The sequence below is a fragment of the Bos taurus genome, chromosome 12 (assembly GCF_002263795.3).
Source record: "Bos taurus isolate L1 Dominette 01449 registration number 42190680 breed Hereford chromosome 12, ARS-UCD2.0, whole genome shotgun sequence".
NCBI lineage: Eukaryota > Metazoa > Chordata > Mammalia > Artiodactyla > Bovidae > Bos > Bos taurus.
The window spans coordinates 28,980,236-28,998,956 of NC_037339.1; the positions used below are offsets into that span (position 1 = coordinate 28,980,236).

The 18,721-nt window shown below is 43.2% G+C and overlaps 1 protein-coding gene across 7 annotated transcripts in view; it reads right to left on the reverse strand.

The window, feature by feature from the left end:
• FRY (FRY microtubule binding protein) overlaps positions 1-18,721 on the reverse strand; it is a 328,350-nt gene that overhangs the window by 232,515 nt on the left and 77,114 nt on the right. Inside the window, exon 1 of one of the 7 annotated variants that reach the window (NM_001205616.1) lies at positions 16,970-17,039. The exons of 5 other annotated variants lie outside the window; for them this stretch is intronic. In NM_001205616.1, coding sequence (NP_001192545.1) covers positions 16,970-17,039 — 70 coding nt within the window. Of the gene's footprint in view, positions 1-16,969; positions 17,053-18,721 lie in introns of those variants that run through there. One more of the 7 variants, XM_059892005.1, reaches the window with a different exon arrangement.

Below are 18,721 nucleotides of genomic sequence, written 5' to 3' on the forward strand. Positions count from 1 at the left end.
GCCTTCCGGGCTCTTCTGTCCATGGGATTTTCCAGGCAAGAGTACTGGAGTGGGGTGCCACTGCCTTCTCCCAATGGACATGAGTTTGAGCAAATTCCAAGAGATGGTGAAGGACAGGGAAGACTGGTGTGCTGCAGTCCAGGCGGTCGCAAAGAGTCAGACACGACTTAGCAACTATACCACAACACGGTTGAACTCATGTGACGCTTGCAAGACAGGCTTCAGCTGTAGCACATACTCATACCCTGCTGCACTAGCAGTCACTCCACACAACTCTGAATTCAGAGATTTTCTGAAGTTCCAGAGATACACCTCTTTACCAAAAGGTCTACAGGGAGTGGTAAAGACCAGATCGCCAAGGCAAGATGTTACAAAGAGACTCCAGGACTTTGTGGTCCCTGGCCCTATTGTCTTAGCAATGAACAAACATGTTAAAACCATTAACTCACAGAGGAATTTAGATAAGCATTAATTAAATAATAAGAATGGCCACAATTTATCAAGTAATTACAACAGTGAGGCTGTATATTAAACATTTTATAAACTTTACTGTTGTTGTTCAGTCAGTAAGTTGTGATCCACTCTTTGTGACCCCATGAACTGCAGCACACCAGGCTTCCCTGTCCTTCACTATCTCCCAGAGCTTGCTCAAATTCATATCCATTGAGTCAGTAATGCCATACAACCATCTCATCCTCTGTCACCCCCTTCTTCTTCTGCCCTCAATCTTTCTCAGCATCAGGGTCTTTTCCTTCGCATCAGGTGGCCAAAGTATTGGAGCTTCAACTTCAGCATCGATCCTTCCCATGAATATTCAGGGTTGATTTCCATTACAATTGACTGGTCTGATCTCCTTGCTATCCAAGGGACTCTCAAGAGTCTTCTCCAACACAACAATTTGAAAGAATCAATTCTCTGGTGCTCAGCCTTCGAGTGGTCCAACACTCACATCTATACATGACTACTGGAAAAACCATAGCTCTGACTATATGGGCCTTTGCTGGCAAAGTGATGTCTCTGCTTTTTAATATGCTGTCTAGGTTTGTCATAGCTTTCCTTCCAAGGAGCAAGCATCTTTTAATTTCATGGTTGCAATCCCCATCCACAGTGATTTTCAGTTCAGTTCAGTCACTCAGCAGTGATTTTAGAGCCCAAGAAAATAAAATATGTCACTGCTTCCAGTTTTTCCTCTTCTACTTGCCATGAAGTGATGGGACTCATTCAATTATTTTTATAAAGAGATATAATATATATTAAAACCTTTCTATAGAATCAGAGTGGAAGCACCTTGCTCAAAGTCACATAGCAAGTTAGGGGCTGAGGCAAAGCACATGGTCATAACTATCCCAAATCACACAGAAAAAAAGTAAATCAAACAAGCTTAAATCAATTCTTTCCATACTTTGTATTACAATCAAAATTAATGAACTCCAGTGGTCAAAGAGGTAGAAGAATTAAAAAAGGACAAAAACGAAGTAAAACATCATGGTTCCTCCACGTAAAGAAGGGTCCATGTTGAAGAACCACAGTTTTGTGCGGGGACTGAAGCCGTCCTTACACCAGAACACAATGAAGAACTAGGTTTGCATTATGGCCCTTTCTCCTTTGTGCCGCGTGACCAGCACTGCATCATTTCCTTCTGCAGCAGGGCTTGGTGAAGGGTGTGATTCACTTCTGTTTTTCAGTAAGAAAAAAATAAAAGCAAGTAACCCCAATGAGATGACACTCTTGGCTGGTAGTTAACTTTCCACTTACAAGGAAGGAGATGGAGCCTTGGACCCAAGCTCTGAGCACACATGACTTTGCCAGCCCAGCACCATCAAGCCTGGGATGTTCTTTGGCACGAGTTGAACCCTGTCCATAAGGAACTTTCTAGCCTCCTCTCCACTGTGTGGGTCTACAGCAGAAACCTCATGACAACACTGAGCTGAATAGATCAGTTGAGTGGTCATCTTTCAATATAACACATGGTTTAATCAGACACAGACCGAAGTGGGGAGGGATGGCCTCGGAACACCGTCAACAATTTATCCTTTCCCCAGAGCCTGAAGAGCACTTTCATTCTCCTGGCCCAAGAAGTGACAGTCTCTGAGTCACTCCCTGAAACAAGAGCCTTATCTGGCAGAACAATATGATATTTAATGAGCTCACTGGGCCAGTTTGAAGACTGTTATTTTGTGTATAAAGGACACTTGAGAACTGTTGAGTGGCCCTTCCATCACTGGAGTTTGGACCCTTCATGAGTAATTAGAGCCTCGGCCTGAGTTAGTGTTTTATTAGCAAATAAGTATACTGAGCTCTTCGTTTTTCACTTAACTATAAGCCAGCTTTTCCTCAGTTTCTGCATCATGCCCACCAAACCCAGGCTCTTCAACTCTCACTAGCATGAAAATACAGAGTAGTATGTCCTACTCCTTCTACCTTGAATTGTATTCCCTGCCCTGAACCAACACTGCACGCCTGGGCCATGACTGTGATGACAGAGTGTGGGGTCAGAGATGGGATCCAAGTCTGTGTTCTACCAAATTTTTTCTTTATGACTTTTTTTATTTGTTACAGGACTGGGTTTTGGAAAGCTTTTTATTAAAATATCTCATTAATATGCTTAAAATGTAATGAAATAGCTAATAATATTGCATACGAAACTATACTTATAAAATGTGATGGAGAAAGAGAAGAAAAGGAGAAAAGAAAAAAAATTAATAGGGGAAAAGAACCCAAATCAAGAAGAACATGAAAGGTAAAGAACAGAAAGAAGTAAATAATCGACAGAATTCTTAAGCCTACCAGAACAAACAGATTGGATAAACATGGTCAAGACAATGAATTCAGATGATGACGCGAGTTCACAATGATATTGTAATTATTCAGTATGCTTGCTACCATCAACATGAGGCCGACCCTGCCTGTGGGAACATCACTCTCAGTGCTGACACACAGTTCCAAGGGCCAAGGCGAAGACCACCACTCAAGGCTGTGGAAAAGCCCAGACTGTCCTGGGAAGGCAGAGAGGCAGGGGCAGCAGCAAGGCTGGCAAGGAGGAGTTAAGATGCTCCAGGTGAGGGGTGATGAAGACCTGGAGCAAGGCTGTGGTAGAGGGATGGTGACGGAGACCCAGATGCAGAAAGAAGCACAAGACGTCTCAGCCAGGTTTTGAATGAAGACCAAAGGGTTGAAAACAGCTGGGTTTCTTGCCTGAGACGACCCCTAGAGAAATTCAGCATCTATAATGAGAATACTGAGCACAGTAAAGACCTGGAGGAGAGAGATGAAGCTACAGCTTCACCAGGCTGTTGAGAAAAAGATTCAGCGTTGGACAGGACTACCAGCAAAGCAGGGAAAGAACAGAAAAGCTGGCCTTCAGGGTCGGTGAACCACATTTACGTACAAACAATAGTCACTCTTACTCAGAGACACAATTCATCTTTCATGGGGTTGGTCCCTCGTCATATTCAACTGTGATTACTGATTTATGTAGGTCTCTTTCACCAGACAATCCTCTCCTTAAGAGCAGGAACTTGACTCATGTTCAGCTTAACGTCATCGCTGGTCGTTAGGATTTAGTTTTTGTTTCTCCTTCTGCTGTTTTCACCGAACTATGTGTCCCAAGGCTGGACGCAGCATGTCAATCAGAGTGGCCAAGAATGAATTGATCTATTTTCAGGAACAAATGGGCATTCCAGAAGTTCCCCCAGCAACCGAACCGCAGTTGCAAGCTTGCACTGAGGGCTGAAAAGGCAAGCACCTGCATCTTTCAAACGTTCTGGTGGCACAGCAGCACAGGAGACGGGGGCTGGGCAGGGCTCCTGCTGGTCCACCGGCAGAACAGAGGCTCTGCAGGTGGAGCTAAATCTGAATCCAGCTGCCAGTGCTTACTCACGCCCTTCCCTTGGGGAAGTCATTTATTTTAGGGTTTTTACCTGTGAGGAGACATTTGCCTCACCAGGATTTAATGACGTTTAAATGAGATGGCGCATAGCATGCTGGCTGAAACCGAGCCAATTCTTCTTATTGGACTATTTGTAAGATTAACTTGGGGTGGGGGAGGCCATGGACAGGTAAAGTCAGGCTTAAAGCCCTTTCAAATAGCTGAATCTGAACAATGAGATTGAAAGCTAAACCTCACTGGAAAATACTGACATTTCTATGTAAGCAGAAACATCTGAAAATAGGAAAATATTTGGTCATTTTTGGGTAACAACAAAATTAAGGATATTTCATCTGCTACTCGGAGAAGGTTATGGCACCCCACTCTAGTACTCTTGCCTGGCAAATCCCATGGATGGAGGAGCCTGGTGGGCTGCAGTCCATGGGGTCGCTAGGAGTCTGACGCGACTGAGCAGCTTCACTTTCTCTTTTCACTTCCATACATTGGAGAAGGAAATGGCAACCCACTCCAGTGTTCTAGCCTGGAGAATCCTGGGACGGGGGAGCCTGCTGGGCTGCCGTCTATGCGGTCGCACAGAGTTGGACACAACTTGAAGCGACTTAGCAGCAGCATCTGCTACTGCCAAATGGCATGAATTAATACTGTATTTTTTCATTTTAATCTAACAACAGATTTGAATATACTCATTACGTTCCTTTGCGTTCTTGTCTTTCAACTGAGAACTAGGTACAATCTCAAGTTTCTGATGTAGTAATATTCTTCCTTACAACTTGGTTTTTTAAAAAAAAACAAAAACCAGATTCAATTTGTTATCGAAGGGGCATAAAAAAGGAAGCATCAGAAAATGCTCCTTTTTCTGAAACTGGAGGCAAAGAGAGAAAATTTTTATTTTGAGTACTCTCAAAACTCTTTGCCACTGCTTCTTGATACACATCACTGTGGTAAACTGCTACGAAGTACATGTCAACGTCCTTCTGCTCCTACCTGAGGTTCATCAATTTTACCTACTGTTAATCAGTATCTTTAGGGCTTCCCTGGTGGCTCAGACAGTAAAGAATCCGCCTGCAACGCGGGATTTCTGGGTTCGATCCCTGGGTCAGGAAGATCCCCTGGAGGAGGGGATGGCAACCCACTCCAGTATTCTTGCCTGGAGAATCCCATGGAGAGAGGAGCCTGGTGGGCTACAGTTCATGAGGTCGCAAAGAGTCGAATATGACTGAGCGACTCAGCACAACACTTCATAATTTAGTGTTTATCCTAGAGTCTAGGTTTGATTCCCAGCTCTGCCACTTACAAATGGTATATATCAAGTTGGGTCATGGTGAAGACTAGAGAAAATGATGCAGGTAAAGCATTTAATAACAGCACTGATACTTCCACAAGGGCTTATAACATCAGCTATTATTATTACGTTTAATGCAATGTTACATAACAACAGGTGGTCATTAATAGTCATCTGTAATTGTACATTTTATGTTTTATGGGGGTTACTACTGGTGGCTCTTGCCTGGGAAATCCCATGGACAGAGGAGCCTAGTGGGCAGGAGTCCACAGGGGTCGAGGGTCCAAAGAGTTGGACACAACTGAGCGACTGAACACACACTGGTGGCTCCCCTCTCCCCTTGGTAAAAGACTACTTTGTTCAGGTAGCAGGCAGAAGTCTTGTCTAAGACTTTGGTCCAGAAGGTGGACCAAACCCAGTGCAGGGCATGAATCAAGTTTGTTGAAGCCAACACGGTAATTCCATTCAACTTTGCCAGTGACTGGCATGTGACACAATTCCAACCAGAGGAATACAAGAAGTTTGCTGGGGTTTGTTTGTTTGTTTTTTTAGCAAAATCTTCTCCTTCCTGCCAGAAGACCAACCCAAGTGGGCCTCCTCCCTTCCTCTCAAGTAGAGTGAAGATATTTAGAACCAAGGTAGTCATCTTGTTATCATGCAGTACCAGTCTAAAGATGGATGGTCTGGGTCCTCCAGGTTCTAAAGCCCCTTGGAATCGCCCAGCTTCACCCAGGCTGTGGGTGAGGCATGCTAATTAAGTCTTCATTCTTTCAGCCATGAGAAAGTTTATCTATTTTGTATAGCAAAGGCATCCTAGAATGATACACAGTTCACATCACTAGATGGCAAAGTTAGTTCTATGTATTAACCATACCATTATACCTGTGAATGGCAAGTTTTTTGAGTGGTGACAAGAGGGATTTAAGATTTAGAAATGAAACTCACTGATGTTCAGAATGCTACTCAATTTCCAATTTCTATTTTTTCTTTCCTTTTTTAAAAAATAAATAAAGCAGTTGACTAATCACAATAAGAATTTGAATTTCAACTCCTTTGTCCCTCTAAGAAAATGGTAATAAGCACTGAAATGGCAAACAGAACAGTTAACAAGAGAAAGAAAAGCAGCCAAGGTGAAACAGATTTGGGGATATTTAAACTGTGATAGAATCTTCATTCTCATTCATAATTGTGACCTTTCTTAAAAGTTCAAGCATTTAAATTGTTGGTTAAAAATTACTTGTTTTTTTAAGTTGAAAATGGGCCAAGTTTTCAAATAGCTTCAAAATGGATATCTCAATTGGCATAAACTAGGATTACCTTTCCCATAATGATAAGGACTGGGGATTTGTTTAGTAAATGGAATGCAAAATCAGGAGGCAAGACTAAAATGTCTCATTTTCTTGTTTGCTAGTGATTGTATTCAATCAAGTAAAACAGAAAAAGGACAGGTTGTCGTGGAAGAAAAGATGAGGTCAGGCCTCAGGGTCACCATTAAGTCAAGAAGGAGGGGGACCAAAGACCCAGAGTGGCCCAACAGGGGGTGAGCTTCTCTACAGACTCACCAAGGAAGCCATGATTCTCATTGGAAAAAAGCAGATCAATACAGAGGTAGGGGACTGTTGCTGCTATTGTTCAGCTGCTGAGTCGTGTCTGACTCTGCAACCCCATGGACTGCAGTTCGCCAGGCTTCCCTGTCCTTCACCATCTCCCAGAGTTTGCTCAAACTCCTGTTCATGGAATTGGTGATGTGAGGTACAAACTATTATGCACAAGATAAGCCACAAGGATATACTGTATAACCCAGAGAATATAGCTAATATTTTATAATAAATACAAATGAAGTATATAACCTTTAAAAATTATGAGTCAGTATACTGTACACCCGCAACATACACTATTGTACATCAATTATACGTCAACTAAAAACAGAAAAATAGACGATTAATTCTAGGGCGCTGACACAGTACATGTAATACTAAGGTTAAGTCCATGTTGTCTTTCAACTGCAAGGCCTCACTTTGGGGGAAGATTTGTTAGAAACGTGGTTTTCAAAAACTTAAAAGTTGAAAAGCAGGTTTTTTATTTTTTAAAGGAAAACTGCAATTTATCAAATTCTCATTGTTGCTCTAACCTGTAAATTTTAAACTAACTGCTTATAATCTGCCAAAGTCATAGGCAAGCTACTCAGCTAGAGCAACTTTTCCAGTCTTAAGATTCTTTAAAGCTGTCACAGGGCTTTCTACCTAGCTGCAAGCATTATGTAAAGGTCAACAGTATAATAAACCAAACAATGTTTCAGACAGATTTTCTAGTAGAACCCTGCATCCTTATGAACTTTATTTCAGTATGGCTTAATCGAAACATAGTATCTACTAAAACCTTGGAGAGTATCCTTGGGTTGTAGCCTCCAGAACGCCAGCCATCTCCATAAACACTGTATCTTGCTATGCAGAGAGAAACGCCTGTCTCCAGATGAAGAATGCCAGCCCCTCAGATTGGAGACAACCCCGTTCAAACTCCCTGAGTTAGACACACAGTCACTTTGCTGTAAAAATAACGACAGGAAGAACCCAATAGGCTGTATAATGCGACAACTTTATCTTATTCAGGATACTGAAGAGCTGGTTAGCTCAAGAAACTGACCAAGCTTGGGAAGTCAGAGACAGGTCTCCACTTATCAGTCAAGTTCAAAAACCTACAGCTCACCCTCCTTCCGTCTGGCTTTAACGGAGCGGGAGAAATAACTGACAAATATCACGATGTTGACATAAACCTCTTTTTTTTCAGTGGCGGCATTCAAAACCCTTCACACAAAACAGCTACAGACAGAGTCAGGTTTGTTCCTTCTAAGTAAGGAAGTGAGGGAAGGAGATGATCAAGGTCACACACAGAAAAATAACAGAAAAACAGGGAAGGAAAACCTAATCTTGTATTTGCACAATTGAAGCATCTTATTGATTTGACAGTTACATAATATATCATTTTCCTGATTTGCCAATTCCTTCCTACATAAATATGGCATTCAAATGGAATTGTACTCAAGTATTACCCTAGTTAATCTAATACCCTCTCCTTTTCACGGTTGCCAAAATACATATTTACCTGTTTAAATCCTAACTCAAAGAAGTCAGCCTAGTGTTTCTTAAACTTAGGACAAAAAAAATTGAACAGTGATTTAATTGTATATTCTATGGTGTTGTGCTTGTGGCATTAGCTGAGAAATCCTAGAAATTTCAAAGCTGTCTTCACTGCTCAACCACTGTGCACTTTTCAACTGAGAACAGCAGAGGCAGTTAGAGTCGTATATCAAATTAGAGTTGATAAAAGCACTTAATGTAGATTTGAATGCCTTCTTGAAAAAGATTTCAGCTCTCTTAAATTGACATGACAACAAGTTCTTACAGCAGCATAAAAAGTATTAGCTGAAATGTTACGGCTTTGGCTTAAATTTCCATCTGTAGCTCATCAAATGACTAAAACAGTAGAAAGGAATTAAACCAAAATCAGACTCATTACAGAGTCTGATATGCTGGCAGAATATAAACTTTCACTACTTAGCATCTGGAGTTTTGGATGACTAACACTGAAATGCTTGTGCTTGTGTGTTCTGTAAAAAAGAAGAAGTGTTTGTAACAATATAGGTGAGATATATGATCATTAAACAACTTACAGAAATATACTTCACACACACACACATCCCTTCTCTCTTAAGCCCCCAAATATTCTGAAGGGCGATCCACCTCAAATGAAATATAATGGCTTTAAGTTAGTCCTATGCCAAAATTCTGATAAACATCGTAACTCCTCTTCACATTTTTCTAAGGTAAAGAATGTCTGAAACCCTTGCTCTCCCAAATACTGACATCTGGTTAAGTGTTCCAGAGTAAATAATTTACATTTCCTCCTCTCCTTCAGCCATTCTGCTAGAATGGAATACTGGAAAATGTTCTCACAGGACTTTGCCTGTAAACACCAGGCTTCCAATAGTTCTCTGACGCAGTGAAATACATCCAGAAAGTTAACGTCAACAGAGTCTTTCAAACACCTCCTCCCAAATAAAATTCTCTAGGGCACACAATCTTTCTGAAATATCACTGGATCCTCTCCTAGTCCTGGGAACTTTTGCATTACTCGTCCTGTGTTCTGAATCTAAAAAGGAAGGAAGGGAAACTCTGAGACCTCTGATGCTGCGATCCAGGTCTGAATGAGCGATGACGCTCCCAAAGCAGTGTGTCCAGTGCACAGAAGATGCTCAAGAAGAAAGAAGTAATGGACAGTGTCTGCCTTGCTTCACCGACAGTATCAAGAAGCAAAGCATTTTGGAGTAATAACCAAGAAAAGCTGATGCTAAGATAGTAAGTTTTTTGAGTGTGAATATAAAGCAGCATTGAAGAGTAAATTAAAACGTTCTAATGGAAAAGGCTATTTCTATTTCTCCTCCAAAACTGGGAGATGCATTTCAGCTCAAAGAGACAGCATTCTTTTATTCATACAGCCAACAGTTCTACAATGGAACAATATTGAAGTGAACATGATGAATGGGACCTATCAAATGAGAGAGATTAGTACAAAGAAAAAGAGATAAGGCTGTGTAATATCTTTTCCATAAATGCCACTCTCCAGGAAGTGGGTGCCTGCTAAACCTTCTGCCCTGGGGTCATCTGCAAATAGTGGGTGATACCCAAAAGGCACCATATTGTGGAATATTTGAAATGTTTAAGTGTTCAAAAGAAACTAAGAAACGCTAGGGTACAAATAAATTCAGGAATTTTTCATACAGATGTGTTTTGGATGGACTCACCTCTGTGTACCTTAGGTGATAAATGCCAAGCTATACTGCATTTCAAAAGTCCCACGCAAAGGTCAAGCCCACGGACTAAGATCATTATTTGCTCATTTGATCTGAAAACCCACAAAATATACCTACATGCTGCCATATGGGTATCTCATGCCAGAGAAGATAAACGTTGGGAAAATTAAGCCTTATTATCCCAAACCAGGAACATTCAATAAGCTAGTTTATTCCTAATCAATGCATCAAATTCTTCAAATGAGGTAACGTAGTGTTTGAAGGTGCTGAGCAGACTACAAGACACTAAATAATTTAAGGTTTAGTACGAAAAAAAAACCTGCACAAAAGGTTATATTCAGGGCTGCCAATCTATGGAACAGTTCCAACACAAGTAAAATGTCATTTCTCATCAACTCAAACTTATTTCTGAAGCCAGCTCATTCGAAGTATCCCACCAGGCTCAGAAATAAAGATGTAACTAATAAGATGATCAGGACTCATGGAATCTATTCAATTCCTTGAACTGTACCCAAAAGTGAACTAGTGAGTCATGGGTATTAAACTGTTTTGAAACAGATGTCTTTTAAATAAAGGGCATATTTGCATGTTGTATCAGTTGAAACATCTAAATACTGGTAACTTTCTCAAATATCCTGGGTGGTTCCCAGATTGTAAAACTATCCAGGTCATCTCTCCTTCTTGCCTACTACCGTTTGCCTTTCGGACTATTTCAGTTCTTGCTGACAACTTCTCCAAGCACCATGGAAAAGTAGGCAAAGAAGCTAAAACTGAATCATTTTGGGTGGCCAGTCTTGTGGGCAGCGGGGCTGGTTTACGGTGGCAGAGACCAGAGCTATCAGGTAAGCCAAGACACCCGAACTACAGACACATCTCCATCATCCTTGGAAATAGTCTCCCTGTTCTGATAAAGACAATTAGGAATTTGCTACTGATTCAAAAAAAAAAAAAACCCACAGCATAGCAGAGAAACGTCAACAAGCAAAGGACAATTCTAAAAGAAGACCATTAATACATTCTTATGTATTTGAGTTATTTAATTATGCATTTAATAACTTTTAGAAATGGGGGAAATCAACATAAAATATTCTACTAGAAGAAATGTACCCTTTTACATGCATCTTTTGTGAGTACATGTATGTGAAATGACCATAGGGTGCAGAGCTGCCTATGTATTGTATTTAATAATGAGAGTGAAGAATCGGTAACACTTAAGTCTTTCAAACAGCTATGTACTAAGGAGATGATGTTCTCCATCTTGAAAGAGAAAAAGAGAGGAGGGGTGGGTGGGGAGAGGGAGAGAGCTCTTCAAAGGTACACAGGGAAGGAAGAGGCTAAGAACTGGGTAACTCGGTCAGTCAACAAGAATGAAAATATCTATAAAGCACTACATTGCCCAAAGTGTTCTTGATCCTTTGGTCACTCTGTGGGTGATTTTTAAAAAATGAGATTATCACTGGATTCGGGGAGGGGCTGATGGCACTTTACTACCATCCTAGCTTTGAGCAAATCACTTTTTTGACACTCATTTTTCTGATTTTCATCTGTAAAATATAGATAATACATGACCTTGCAGGGTTACTGGGAAGAGTAAAGATAATAAACAGAGTGGTCATATGCCCTCCTTTGCCCAGGGCAGTCCCTGTTCATGCCTAGTATCCCAGCATAATTATTAACTTTCACTCGCAAGTGTCTCAGTTCGGACAAACAATGATGTGGTTTGCCCTACATATAAATTACCAAGTATAACATCTGACACAAGGTGGGCCCTCAGGCACTGTGGCAGCTACTGCTACTCTAGATTCTAGGATTTTTCATGCATTTCAACCTAAAAAATAAACCCTTAAAAGCAAATAAAAATCTCAAATTTGCTTTTATCATAAACCCAGGATACATCAACTCTTTCTCCTTGGAGAGAGTGGGTATTGATTTGGGGTTCCACTTCTCATCAGGACCATCAACTATTTTAGCTGATGTGAAATGGGAACAGGAACCCGGGGTAACTCTCCTCTAGATGCCTGGAACAGTGCTGTGTGCTCCCCACTGTTAGAAGAGCCAGGTGGGTGCGCTTGCACTTGAGTTGTACAGCTCTACTGGACTCAGGCAACCTGGCTAACCTCTTCAGCTTTTGACGTCTTTAAACCAACTCCAGGGGCCTTCCTGGTGCTACAGTGGATAAGAATCCATGTGCCATTGCAGGAGACACGAGTTTGATCCCTGGTCCAGGAAGACCCCCACATACTGTGGAGCAACTAAGCCCATGTACCACAACTACTGAGCCTGAGCCCAGGAGCCGAAAAAACGGAAACCACATGCCCTAGAGTCCATGCTCCACAACTCGAGAAGCCACTGCAATGAGAAGGCCTGCTCTGCAACTAGAGAAAAGCCCGTGCAGCAGTGAAGATCCAGCACAGCTCCCACCTTCCTCCTCCACCCCTCAAAAAAAACCCACTCTACCAAACTAAACTAACACCTGGAGATGTCTAAGGCTTTCTCATAGCATCTTTGTGGTATTCTGTGACATCTACAGGGATGACTAAATATTGCTCTGCGGTGGATGGATGTGTTTCCAATCCTCACTTCCACGTGGCTTCTCTTCGTCCTCAGAACTGACCATATACTAACCGCATTTCTGCAGCAGACAGAAACACTGTCCTTATCACCACGACCTAACTCATATCTGAGAAATGCCACACTCAACTCCTCCACTAAAGCAAGTTTCTCTACAGCAAGATGAGTCATTTTAAATGTACAACGGTCCCTTGCAAAACGGGCCCGGGGCTTGTTCAGTTCCCTGCTACTGCTAAGTTGCTTCAGTCGTGTCCGACTCTGTGCGACCCCATAGACGGCAGCCCACCAGGCTGCCCCGTCCCTGGGATTCTCCAGGCAAGAAGACTGGAGTGGGTTGCCATTTCCTTCTCCAATGCATGAAAGTGAAAAGTGAAAGTGAAGTCGCTCAGTCGTGTCTGACCATTCGAGACCCAATGGACTGCAGCCTACCAGGCTCCTCCGTCCATGGGATTTTCCAGGCAAGAGTACTGGAGTGAGTTGCCACTGTCTTCCCTTAAATGTATAGCGGTCCCTTCCAAAACGGGCCCAGGGCTTGTTCAGTTCCCTAGAACAGTTTATTTGTCAATAAAGTCCCCGTTCCCTGAGAGCATTGACAGACATCCAGAGGTTTCTTATCTCTGTGGGGTTTGCAAGATTTGTCAGTTTTGCAGAAAGGATACAAACTGCCCTGCCTTGCAAAGATGGAGACATTGAAAGAACCCTGCAGGCCCCTTCATCCGCTTGGCTCCATGTTCACTGCATATTATGGGGTGGGGGTGAAACAAAGGAATGCTGGTTAGAAGTTTCAGATAGGTAGGCAAGCCTACATACCAGCTCTGAGCCTCCATACAAAGCAAGCCCTCCTTTCCATGAAACAACTGGGAACTACCTGCCCTAAACATTTTTCTGTAGCAAACCTGGAAGGCCAAGGTGACTTTCTGCCACTGAGAATATTCCCAGGCCATCTCCCACGCTGCTGGAAGGTATGTACTTAGGGAAGGTAGGCATATTCCAATAGTAGCTGAGGTGGAAAAGGGGGCGGGGGTAAAGTTAAAAAGGAAATCTAGAAAAACAAATGGCCCAAAGCAAGAGGTTTTAGTAAATATTGACTACTCACAGAATCCACTGAGGCTGTCAATGCTAAGGTGGAAAATGGTCTAAGTTTGATTTTAAGTGGGTTTAGAAGAGGGGGAAGCATTGGAATACATTCATATTCTTTTAATACTTATTGAGATTCACAATGTGCCGGATATTGTGCTAAGTATTAATACTTGACATCTTAATGCCTCACTTACTGTGAGGTATTGTTGTTGCCTCCACCTTACAGATGAGCAAACTGAGGCAGAGAGTAGTTAATTGATTGTCCAAGGGATCACAAATGCAGGAGCTAGAGAAGTGGACCAAGTCTATCTGGTTCTGCAGCTTGTCTGTTCCAGGTGAGGGCACACCAGGTTAGGGGGCCAACGTGTGTACAGGCATGGACTGGACAGCAAGTTGCTGAAACACAGAGAGGGCAGCGAATTAACTATGGCTGGAGCAGGAGAATATAAACAAGGAACTCAAAGAGGGTCCTGTGTGGTGGCCACTGACACTCGGGGGCAAGAAGGGCTGAGAGGAAGTCTTTGAAAAGCTGGCAGAAGCCCCTCCAGGCTGCTCTATGCCAGGTGGACCTGGTGGAGACCACGGTGACACTCCAGGTTAAGCCGGGGAGGGCCCATGGTGGCCATGGCCATGGACAGCAAGGGGGCACACCTGTGAGAATCACTGACCAGCTGGGGAAGGCTTGGATAAGAGTGGGAAAGGAGCAAACAGGGACGGGTGTCCAGGCGGATAAGGAAAGCAGTGAAGTCTGCAAAAGACATTTTATTTCCGAACATCAAGGCCATTTTGAGTTTCCAGCTCCATTAAAACGAAAGTGCAGGCTGACAGAGAGGGCAAGCCTGTGAAGAAGGGAGTGTCAAAATGAACAGTGAAAGAAAAGCTAAGACACCTCACCAGGAAATGACTGATGTAATTGACTTGTTCACTCTTCAGGGGAGACAAGTATATACAAAATCACAACGTGCCATTTAAAAAAATTTATGAAGATGTAACTCTTAACCTGGTAAATGCTCAAGGAAGCCTCTTTCCTCTTATGACCACCTTGGAAAGCAGTCAGACGTAGTTATAGAGTTTGTTTTATTGGTTTTTAATTGTCACACTTTCATAAATAAACCCCACTGCATAATTAGAGGCCTGATTCTCCATTCTGGGTGGGGGGGCCCTCACCTCTCAAACCTGTGATGCTGCGCCAATGGGCCGCCCACCCCAAGGTGCATCTTCTCAGCCTTGGGGCCCTGAGCAGGCTGAGCTCCCTAAAGCTTCTGTTTTTCACTTTGTCTTCCACACAGACAAATTCCTTTCTCTCTCTCTTTTCTTTTTTGGCCACTGAAAGCATTTAAAGCTGAGAGCTACAGTGTTGCACCAAGCTTAAAGAAGACTCAGCCTAAGGTGCATTTCCACTTCCTCTTTTAAGAAAGAACTGACAGACAGTCTGACCTCCCCCCAAAGGCACACTAGAGAAATTACCAAATTCACTCTTGTGCAAGAAGCAAATTAAGATTGAGGGTGAATGCTGTGTCTTAGTCACCTCTGTAGCTCCACAGCCTGGCATGTAGTAGGTCTGGAGTAAACATTTGCTGAATGAATGAAATAATTCAAATCTGTGTCCCAGAAACTCTCAAAGTAGAAATGAAGAGTCATTCTGAACCATCTCCTGATGTGAGCGCAGGGTGGGGGAACGGAGAGAGTTTAGGAAGGGGGCAGAGAATATAAGCTTTGTCTAGAATAATCTGAAAATAGACAAGCGGAGAAAGGTTTTAAAAAAATCCCACTGGCCTCAGGATTGTCCCAACATAATTTTCTATCTAATGAGGCAATGACAGAAATTGACAGAAGAAAATAATCTGGTCTTAACACGCTCAAAATAATGATTCAGTATCACTGAATTTGAAATCACGGATTTCAAACTCACAGTAAGTCTTTCCAGAAATTGGAAAACTGCATAAAGAACCTTGTATGTCCAATTCTTGTCACTAATCAAAGGGGGGAATAGACAAAAGAAGATTCATCCTTATGTGTGAAGTATTAACACAAATAATGAATCCAAGATAAATGAATTATGATTGTAACAAAGGAATGTTGTTGGGGTGACAGTATTACTCCCAAATGGCTTCCCACTTGTAGAAAAACAGCTTCAGACAAGCCCCTTGGTGTATACAGTGGCGCAAAATGACCTGGAAAAGATGGTTTCTATGGATAGCATAAGATGCATATCCCTGAACACCTTCCTGCCGAAGGTACTCTGTCTCTTTTTTCAAAGCAATTAAGTCACAGGTTTTCCTGCCCCTGTTTTGTTTACATACAAACAATCTTGTCCACAGGTCATTTGTGCAGGAGATAATTAATCACCAGCTCTTGGACCTGCAGGTAGGTTAATTAGCATGCACGCAATACAACATAAAATTTTTCTTGGAAAAAAAAAATTTTTTTTAATTTCAAACAATTCAGGACCTGTAATACCAGCCAGTCTTTTAATCCAAAGCAAGTACAAAGGCTGATCAGTGAGATAGAGAAGACTTTGTTTTTAAACTGTTCAGAAAATGCAAGGCATCACTGATCACCTGAAGGCCTCATTTTAATTTGATTCCAGATCCATGATGCCTTAGAGGTTGTCTTTTTGAAAGATCTTCCTGTTAAAAGCTTTAAGTAGGTCAGAACCCTAACTTCAGAAGCCATAACATTCTGATATTCTAATAAATGATTTTACGGTCAGCAACTCACTTGTTTATGTTTCAGAAAAGCACATTATCTGGACTACGACGAACATCAGGATTTTTTTAAATTCAAGTATTAAGTACTATTATATTAACATTATATACTAGTATAATTCTGAACACCAACCAATGGACAAGGAAGAGACAAAATAAATCTGCAAGTGCCTCTATATTAAAAAAAGATGAGCCAGGTTTTGGACCATTAAGTACTTTTTATTTCTTTAGACAATACCCTAATAAAACAATTATGAAGTACTCTGAAGCCCTGCCACACCCCTTTGACACTTCATGAAATCATTTCGATAAAACCTGAGCACATTAAACACACACCAAGCAGGAAATGCAGCCTGGAATACCCCGTCCTGCCCTCACCAAGAGTCTGAAGGGCCATCTCACTTGAAAATTTAATCAAACCACATCTACCGTAATTCCACCACAGCCTCTGCACTTCAGGAAGGCTAGTTCAGTCTCTGACATTTTGATTTTCATAGCAGATGGAAGCGGAAAAAAAAGAAAAAACTTCCTGGGCTCACAAGCCTATGCTTTTCGCTTGAGGCTTTTATTGCTCAGATCTTACGCAACACCCAGCAAACAAACAAAAAAGGTTATTTTCTGTTACTCACTATTACTCCAGGATTTCAGTAAATATTTGATACTGATCTCGAAGAAGCCGGAATCCTGCTGGCTGGCCATGTCGGCGGCATACAAAGAGCCTGTTCCCGGGGCTGGACCGTGAGCCGCACGGAGCAGGTACCGGGCGTGGGAGGGATGCGCTGGTCACAGGTTCGTGATGTAAGCGGGGTCAGCGGCTGGGAGGCTGGCTCTGCGGGTCCACCTCCGGCGAGTCCTCATGAGAAGGACGCGGCGGAGCGGGAGAGGGATGCTCGGCCGCTCCTCCTCCCGGTCCAGGACTGGCTGCCTATTCGCCGGGTGCGGATCTCTAGCCCTGGGAGGCGTCTGCCAGTGCCAGCGACGCCGGCCGCCGGTCGCCCACACGCTTGGCCCGGCAGGTACGGGGCCAAGGAAGTCCCACCTGCACGGGGTGAGCGTGGGGGGGGGGGTGCCCCACGGCACCCCAGCACGCAGGGCTGGGGATGCGCCAGGAGGGATGGGCCAGGAGGGATGCGCCGGGAGGGTCCCCCCTACCCCCGCCCCCACAGTCCGGGCCCCGACTCAGCCGTGGGAAAAACCTCCCAGCTCCTGCGGATCCTCGCCGGTCAGCCCCGCTCCGGGTGAGCTGCTCCCCGCCCCCCGGAGGGTGCACCGGCCGCGCTCCCCCACCCGCGTCCGTCCCCGGAATCCACACAGCTACGGCGGCCCAGTGGCACCCCTGGATCTGGTGGTGGATCTGAAAAGCGTCCTCCGTCCGCCCCTCCGCAAGAGGAGAGCTTGATAACAACAGGATGTCGGCCGGGGCTTTTCCCTCCCCTCCTTTCTGTGCTGCTCCCTCCCAGAAATGCTGACATTTTTGAGGGGTACCCACCCCCTACCAACGTGTGCATCCGAAGGGGACAGTACCAGCCACGAAAGCTCGTCGTGTACAGAACGCCAGGCTCCACAATGCATCCGGCTAGCCTGTGTATTCTAAAAATCCCCGAGCCCAATAAAGCTTATTTTTTATTTGTATTAAAAAGATAAGCAAAGGCGCTGTATTCCTGGCTACACAATGGCTTTTTTCCTCCATGAAATCTTGGTATCAGGTGTCCTGACTTCAGTTAGCGTGGTTTCATGTTGTTATTTAGCTTGGCTAGAGGATTGGAGTCAATACTTTAATCTTCACAGGCTACGTTTGTGCAGGTGGGATTTGGCTAAACATCCTATAAACCACGAATCCTACCCCCATCCCCAGTTCATTTATGATCAACATATTGCAATGGGACTGATAAACTATGCTAATAATTATTTCACAAAATAATCTGAGCGCCCCTCCCCTGACTCAAAGTCAACCCGGATTAACTGTTCATTTGACAAATGGCAGGGAGAGAGTATACTTTCTCTAAGACTGAGAATTTTAAACATTTTAACAGGAAGGAGAACCTTTAGGACTGTGTCCTGAAATGCCCCAAGACACTATCAATACAATCAGCTTTCTCTTCAAACTCCTTACACAAAAGGCAAGAACCCCACCAAGAATTCCAACCATTCATCAGTACTGTCTTAAAGTGTCCTCAGACCGACAGAGTTTTCATTTACATGCTTACCAGAGTTAATGAGCTAATTTCGTTTTATCACCTGTATTTTGAATATGTAGATTCTAGGTGAAACAGGACCCAAAGGATTTACGGAATTGGTTGTTACATTTGAGAACAAAAACTAATATCCATGCCCCCCTTTCTGGTGCCTCCCCCACTATGGACGGCAGTAATGAACAGGAA